Source organism: Monopterus albus, unplaced genomic scaffold (assembly GCF_001952655.1).
Source record: "Monopterus albus unplaced genomic scaffold, M_albus_1.0 scaffold9.1, whole genome shotgun sequence".
In the NCBI taxonomy this organism is placed as follows: Eukaryota; Metazoa; Chordata; class Actinopteri; order Synbranchiformes; family Synbranchidae; genus Monopterus; species Monopterus albus.
In genome coordinates, this window is record NW_018127889.1 from 2,313,834 (window position 1) to 2,321,621 (window position 7,788).

The 7,788-nt window shown below is 40.8% G+C and overlaps 1 protein-coding gene across 1 annotated transcript in view; it reads right to left on the reverse strand.

The window, feature by feature from the left end:
* Nucleotides 1-5: 5 nt before the first annotated feature.
* cdc40 (cell division cycle 40 homolog (S. cerevisiae)) overlaps nucleotides 6-7,788 on the reverse strand; it is a 27,191-nt gene continuing 19,408 nt past the window's right edge. Inside the window, exons 13-15 of the mRNA XM_020589646.1 lie at nucleotides 5,073-5,149; nucleotides 2,057-2,201; nucleotides 6-989 (exon numbers count right to left, since the gene is read on the reverse strand). Coding sequence (XP_020445302.1) covers nucleotides 812-989; nucleotides 2,057-2,201; nucleotides 5,073-5,149 — 400 coding nt within the window. The 3' untranslated portion in view covers nucleotides 6-811. The remainder of the gene's footprint in view (nucleotides 990-2,056; nucleotides 2,202-5,072; nucleotides 5,150-7,788) is intronic.

Genomic DNA, 7,788 nt, shown 5'->3' on the forward strand with positions numbered 1-7,788 from the left:
ACACCTTTCATCTAGACATGCCTTTATTTACACAAAGGGGTGGTCATAACAACTGAAAAGGAAAAGTGTATGACACTGGACAGTGGCAATCGAAATAAAACATTTATTTAAAAAACACCCTTTTGCTGTAGAAATTGTCTTTACACTCAACAGCCACTTTATTAGGTACATCTGTATAATTGTATGCACTTCAATGCAATGTTTTGGCCTTAACATCTGTTTATGAAGCTTAAAATGTTAGTTTTTTGTGAAATTGTCAAAAATGTTTCAATTACAAATTCAATTACATGCTTATTCCGAGCAGAATTCTATGACACCCCTTGACCTAATCCAAACAGTCTAAACTTGGTCATAGTTAAAGGTGGTGTTGCACTGGACTTTCCTTTTCCCTAATATTCTGACCCTCATGTATGTAGCTGGGGAGGGACATAAATAGACACCTCTGACTATAATGTAGTCCAGTATAACATCACCTTTAACTATGACCTTAATAATGTAATTGAATTGAAAAATTGACAATTTCACCAAAAACTGAAACACTGTGACCTTCATAAACAGATGTTAAGGCGGAGGTTGAATTGCATGCAATTGTACAGTTGTACCTAATGAAGTGGCCGGCGGTTGTATGCTTGTGTTAATCTTTTTACGGATATTACATGAGAACATATTCTAAGCTGTCATGAAGGGATACAAAAAGAGGCTGCTACAATAAGACTGGATACCAGTCTTGTGGCTCTTGCTCAAAAATGTTTCATGAAATTCAGTCCCGTTCTCTCTCTGTCCATCATACCAGAATCCCCCAAACAGGCATCTAATCCCAGAGTTTGATTTGTCCATCCCAACCGCAGGTGATGACCTTGGAGGTTTCATGTGGATGCCACAGGGCGCTGATGCACACCTTGTCATGAGCCTTGATCCTGTGGTAGAGCTTGGTGGTCTTCCAATCCCAGATGTTCAGCTTTCCATCTGCATCTCCTGAAACTACATAGCTGGAAGAAAAGAAGAGGTCCGGGGGAAAAACGGATTAGCCCTTTGCTAAAAATTACATCTGTCTCCATGTCACCTGCCAAAAGATGGGAGTTAGAATTTTTGGTATTTAGTCTAGCCAGGAGTTGCTGTGTTGCCATGGATACTGAAAGGAAGTGAGGGCACTGGCTCACAGAAGTGGGTGGTGGTGGATGAGAAGAGGGGACGTCTTAATGTTTGTTCTGGCTAAAATTAGGGTGCTGGACTGGCCTAGCCAGCTCTCCTTCTGGCGCTTATACATTAGATAACAAAAAACAGGCTGATTTCCACAACTCTTTATCCAGTGAAGTTATTTTAGTACACAGGATTATAATGTCTTTTGAGCATTTTTTTTAGATTACAGGATACAAGTGATTCTCACATTTGCTTTAGTGTTGCCTCTGTTCACTCATTAATGGAAAGTGGGTACAGTGACTTTATAGCTAGTGCTAACTACCTCCATTGTAGAGATTGAGGGAAACGAAAAGTCACATTAAACAGTAGTGACCAGGGTAATCAGTTAGTCACAGAGATCTCAGAATAAACATGAGTTCAGTCCAATAATTTTTCAAGGTGAAGGTGTCCTAATGGAATCCTAATTTTCTTATGTTTAGGGGTGTGACGAGATCTCGTGCCACAAGATATCACGGTATTAAAATGTAACACTATTTCTTGTCGAGGCAAAAGCTGTCCGTCGATATCGGTGCATAACGGAACGTGAATTGCCCAGGTGACTGCAATTTGGCGCAACTTTTCGTTTCCTTGAATGTTTACAACAGAGGTAATGAAAGTAAAATTTGCACTAGCCATAGTGAGTCACCATACCCACATATAGGTGAAATAAGGTAGGTAAAAAAACAAAAAAAAACAAAGTCATCCTTGAAGAGGAATTTAATTAATCTCTTCTGATCTGTTTGATTCATTTTGATTTGTTAAATTAGTAACAAAAGAATTTAACTATTAAAGGCCCACATGAGTCTCCAAGTCTGGTTTCTGTCACAGTGATACTGCCTTTCACCACATAACCATCAGTATCACAGTAAAGGTTTACCTCATGTCTGGAGAGAAGTCCACTTGGCAGGCATAACCAGCCACCATGTGGCCCTTGAAGACCTTCTTCTTGTTCAGTCTGAAGCGGTTTTGGGCTCCAAAGATGAGAATCTGGTTGTCCATAGACTGGCATGCTAGCCATTTACCTGAGGTGAGAAACAGAAGAGCAGCATGAAGCTAACTGCAAATTTCAGGTGGTGCTACATAATACTTAAGCACTGCAGTAACATAATACAAATTGCTTGCAAAATCAGTGAGTCAAGATTCTGTATTATAATAAAATAATTCAAAATACTGTATTTTGCAAAAATTCTGAGCTTTAAAGCTTGTTTAATAGCATGACTCGATACAGCGCAATGTTTCACAAGGAACCACTAAATAGCTTTTCTGCTGCTGTCTAACGTGTCTGGTTTGACATATTATTAGGAGTCAAACATTTTTAACAAAAGCTACATTGTTATTGGTGGAAATATTCCAAAAGTATAAAATTAATAAAAAAAACAAATGAACGGTGGATGGCACAAAAAAGGCCATGAGCTAATCATTAAACTGGAAAGACTGAGGCAACTTAAAGGAAAAAATTTAACCAGTTTTTCCATCAGTGACCCCACAGTTGTCTTTTTTTGTGTGTGTGTGTGTGTTTGTGTGTGTGTGTGTTTTCAGCTCCTGACAAAAAGGCAGTCTCAAAGCCATGACTCACTGCACCGAAAGAGCATGATGGAAATTATTACTGGTATGAGACTGTTGTCCACACTTGTCAAATGCAATAGGTAAAGGACAATGAAGACAACTTAGCCAATTTCACAAGCTCAGGATGTCTCTTTCATTAAGATGGCAGAAGACTGAGGAGAGTAAAAAAATAGAAGAGAGGCTGTGGATGCTGTGCCAAGGGAGAGAATCTGGGTGCTATTTAGGTGTGAGAGAAAACTGAACTGAGAACATTCATTATTCACATGCTGAAGAGAAACAAACCAAGGTAGGTAGAGGAGGAAGGAACAGACGAGGACAGAAGCACCGAGTCTGATGGTAGCCGAACCTGACTGGGAGCAACATTACATTCAAAGAGGATGACTGCCTGTTACTTCGGTTTTATTCCTTAATGCTCATTTGAGTCTCTTCATATTAAGTATCAGCCAATATTTATGTACATTTATCAAAATTTTCTCTCATAACACAGCTTCACAGTGCCTACTACACTCCTGTATTACATAATTTATGAGGGCAATTTGAACATGTTCATGCAGAATAGTTCAACATTAAAGGAAGAGTTTGACATTCACCTTCTTGCCAAAAGCTAGCTAATGAAAAGGTTGATACCATTCTTACATCTATTACATTTGAAGGGGAATGTATATTCTGTGCGTTAAATATGAAGCTATAGCCAGGACAGGGTTACCTTAGTTAAAGGTAGGGTTGGCGATTCTTTTCAGAAGCATTTTTTGTTACATATCTTGAAATTATTTTTTCATCCCGATGGTAATGAATACATTAAATGCACCGACAACAAAAAGAAAGACTAAAAAACAAAAACACGACCAATAATTTTACTTACCCTGAGCAAAACCAGTGGATGGCCTACCTGCCTGTCAACCCAACTTTCTACATGCACATACTCTGCCCTTGCATTTAACGCACGAGTCAAGAATCTCCCACAAGGCCTTTCAGTTGCAGGCAGATGTGTTACTGCTCTGTTTTGATAGCTTGCGAGTTATGGCAGAGATGGTAACCACAGCAGCTTTTCATCACAAAGGGAGACTGATGTTACAGGCCAGGCCTTCCCCTTTAAGACCTGGAGCCTTGTAGGTAATGTTGTTGCAAGAAGTTGCTACCTGTGTGTGCACAGTATGAGAGCGAAAAGACCACCGCACGGAACAGACTCCTTTTACATGCAGTCAGACAGTAGTCAGCTCTAAGTGTATAGACGGGATTGTAACTGGGCATCAAAGGCCACATGCTGTGTTGGTGTTCGTGGCCTCCCTCTTCACTTATCCCTGCCAGAAAAGCCTGGACCTCTAAGGCTAGTTACCGGCTACGAGCTAGGGCTAAAGCAGTTTAACTTAGCCGTGAACCAGAGGTCCTGAGGTTCAGGATCTGACTGGGTAACACTATATTCGAGAATGTTACAACTAAAAAGAAGTTGGATGCTGCAAGAAGTAAAACCAGAATTAACACCAGGGTGGCTTTTGAATGATGGCGACAACTGAGAGAACAAAGGGGCCGAAAAGTGACGTCATGGGGGCCGTATTTCTGCTGGACAGGTAATTATCGGTTTTGTTTGGGGGTTATTTATTATTTTGCTGAAATTATTAAGTAGTAGTCAGGCAGTGCGCGTTGTGTTTTGGAGCAAAGTCCGAACAAAAGGGTGGGATTTCTTCGGTTGCCTACTTTCAAAAACGAGCTTCCTCTTGCTGGTTTTTCCAGGACTGCCAACCCTACCTTTAAGCATAAAGAGTGGAAAGAGGGAGAAAGCAGCTACTCTGGCTCTTTCCAAAGGTAAATAAAAATCTGCCAACCAGCACATCTGAAGCTCAGTAAGTAACGTGTTATAACTTATTTGTTTAATCCACACAAAAAGTGTTGACACAACAAGTAGGAGTTTTACGTTTAGGAGTCTATGTACTGGACTATCTGTTGGAAGGGTGCAGTCTCCGCCTGGCAACCTCACAATGACTCAATGGAGTTTTTTTTTCCATTTAAAAGCTTCTGGACAGAGCCAGACTAGCTAAGCAGTCCGTCTCCTGGCTGTAGCCTAAAGCTTTGTATGAAAGTAATACTGATCTTTTCATATAACCTTCAGCAAGAAGGTAAAATATGTGCAACTAACAAAATGTCAAACTAACATTCCTACTCATACGTTTAATTTGCTGAACAAACCCTGCCTTGTTTTTATTCTTTGGAGCAATAGCCAACACTACAAAATGTGAATCCACAAATCTGGCAATATAAGCTTATGCTCCCCAGAGTCCTCTGTACTGTGTGTGTGTGTGTGTGTGTTGTCCCATGATTTCACTGCTCACCGTTGGGAGAAAGAGTCACAGCTGGCATAGAGTGCATACTTGGCTCAGCAATGTACTTGAAGTCCACAGGGATGTCCCTGGAAAAGGCACAAAGTGCTGTGAGCACACTTGAAGATGGGTTCAACACTGGATGAGAGAACAACCTGAGCAGCCCTGCAGCAAGGAGAACTCTGAAGGAAAACATTTACAAAGCTGTAGTTTGTTTACCATTGCTGCTGCTTATACCATCTCACAAATGTTAACTACAGAAGGGAAAAGCACTAGGTTGAAAAAACAGGGAGGTATTATCTTTGCAAAGACAGTATATAAATAACTTTTACATTTTTCATGCCGCATTGCTGACGGAAGCGGCAACCAATTATCTATTAATCCCTTTTATCACTCTTTCACCCTGCCTCCCCTTCTTATGCTGTCTCTCTGCTTTAGGGAAGACAGGAAACTTGGCTATTTGATATTAAGTGTTCTGCAGAGGACTCTTGAAACCCACAGTGCAGGTGTGTCTGCAAGAATGACAGCATGCCAATTTCTGCTCTTTTCTACTGACCTCTGGGATTCGCTGCAAACTCAGTGAGTGAGTGTGACTAATGTGTGTCTGCCTTGCTCTGAGTGTTTGTATCAGATGAGTGCTAAAAAGCAACAGCCCTGAACTTATCTTGCTATCTGTTTAAACTAAGACCCATTGTAAACTGTCTCTTTCTGTGATGAGTAACAGCTGGAGCAAAGTGACTGCACCATACTGGCACACTCACACACACACGACAAACAATGGGCTTTGAAGAACTAAAGAGGAGTTAAATGAGAAATGCAAACCCATGTACACATAAAACACACTTGAATTCATGTGCATGCACAGTCAGACATCTGTCAGAGCCAACGCCTGCAGACAAGCCAAGCTAAACTCAGAAAATATTACTGAGCCATTAGAGCTCTTCTTCTGAGCTCCAGAAAAAGCCACAGTCAAATAGTAGTACTCATTAGTTTTCTGTCTTACTTTCATACATTTCACATATGAACTTTAGTTTCTATAATGAGGTTATTACATTTCACTTTACTAGAAAAATGTCTGATGGAACTATGATAATCCCCACCCTTCTCTTCCTCGGCAAAAACTGAACCGGACCTCTCTGTTGCCTGGAACTAACAGAAAAGTGTTTTTCACAAAATATAACTGACAATAGTATGACTGCAAAGTAATTCACCCGTTTGTCTTTAAAATGCTTTATAATTCTGCTGTGGTTCTGTCAATACTAATATACAAAAAAACGTCTGATTAAATTTGGGTGACGGGGCCTTTTCTAAGGGGTCATAACAATCATGAATGTCAGTCTGGAAAATATTTAAAATGAGCTTACTACAGTACAAACTAAAACCCATGTTGCAAATAAATGGAGGAAACTGAATTCTTGGATGATAAAGCAATTCATTTTCCATCATGTGCGTCTCCAACAACGTCCTCTGCTCTGTCTCCAAAATTTCCCTTTTGGTGGGGGAGAGGGACGGACGAAGAAGCGGTTCCACTGTCGGAACCTAACGAGTGGTACACCGTGTGCTTCCCTTAACTGTCACTTGCCATAACCTCATGGGCCAATGCTGATCTTTGTGCACTCCTTGCACACATGCTCACATACACGAACTGAGCATGGGTCAAAGATCACAGTGCTCTTTAGTGCAACAAAATCAATTTTACTTTCAAAACCAGTGTGTCTCTGTTTACACATGGCACTTGTAAAGCTAATAGGTTGTTGAGATGTGAAGACGTGGACATTTAATCAGGCATGACAGGTTTGCAAGCATGCACCCCCACCCCCTCACATTCCAAGAACTTGATTTTAGTACTACCTCCTGAGAGGTGCTGAAATTTAGTTCCCTGGAACGCACCTCTAAAGCTGGCAGAGGGCAGTGGAAACAAATAGAGGGCGGGATGAGCGTTACACGGCTTGTCATGTTCTGGTAGATTCCTATAATGGAAAAAACCTAAGGCTGACCAACTGACTGACCAACCAGTCATCTCCTTTCAAGACTTTTTCTTCCCTCCACCATCATCCCAAATGCCTCTCCAAGTCCACAGTTACAATTCTCCCTGAACGTCATTATGATCAAGAGCTAATTCCCCTTGTTGACGCAGTGCAGCACATTATACACTAATTTTAATCCTGATCCAATGCATGCACCGACCCTCCACTCCTTAATGATGAAACTCTGCTACAAATTAAGAAGTCTACCCAGAAACCTTTAGAATATGTCAGGCAAAATGAGAACAGAATCTGAATCACATGCAGGCATTTGCACCATGATGTGAATGATTTGCAGATTTGCCACCTCTCAATTTTTTATAACCATCAGATGTCCCCTCGCGCTCTGCCAGCCTCTGCTTCTATTTTGGCACTATGAGACTGATAAATTCAGCCTAATGCTATGTAGCAGCACTTATAAGGAGAGAGCTGCGAGCCAGGTGGTATCTATGGGAGAAAGAGGGACAGTAAAACCACTCTTTGGCCCAAAATACCACTCGCCTGCTAACTCCCACACTGCTACAAGTGCCCATGGGAAGCCCCTCTTAAATAAGGGTAAAAAATGTTGTTCTGTCAACTTTTATTCTATCTTTCAACAGAGTGTAAGAGGATATGTAAAACAAAACTTAAAAAAAAAAAAAGCTATTTCCTATCTCACATGCTGTGGAAAAAAGAAAACAAATATTCATCCTGAATAAACTGCT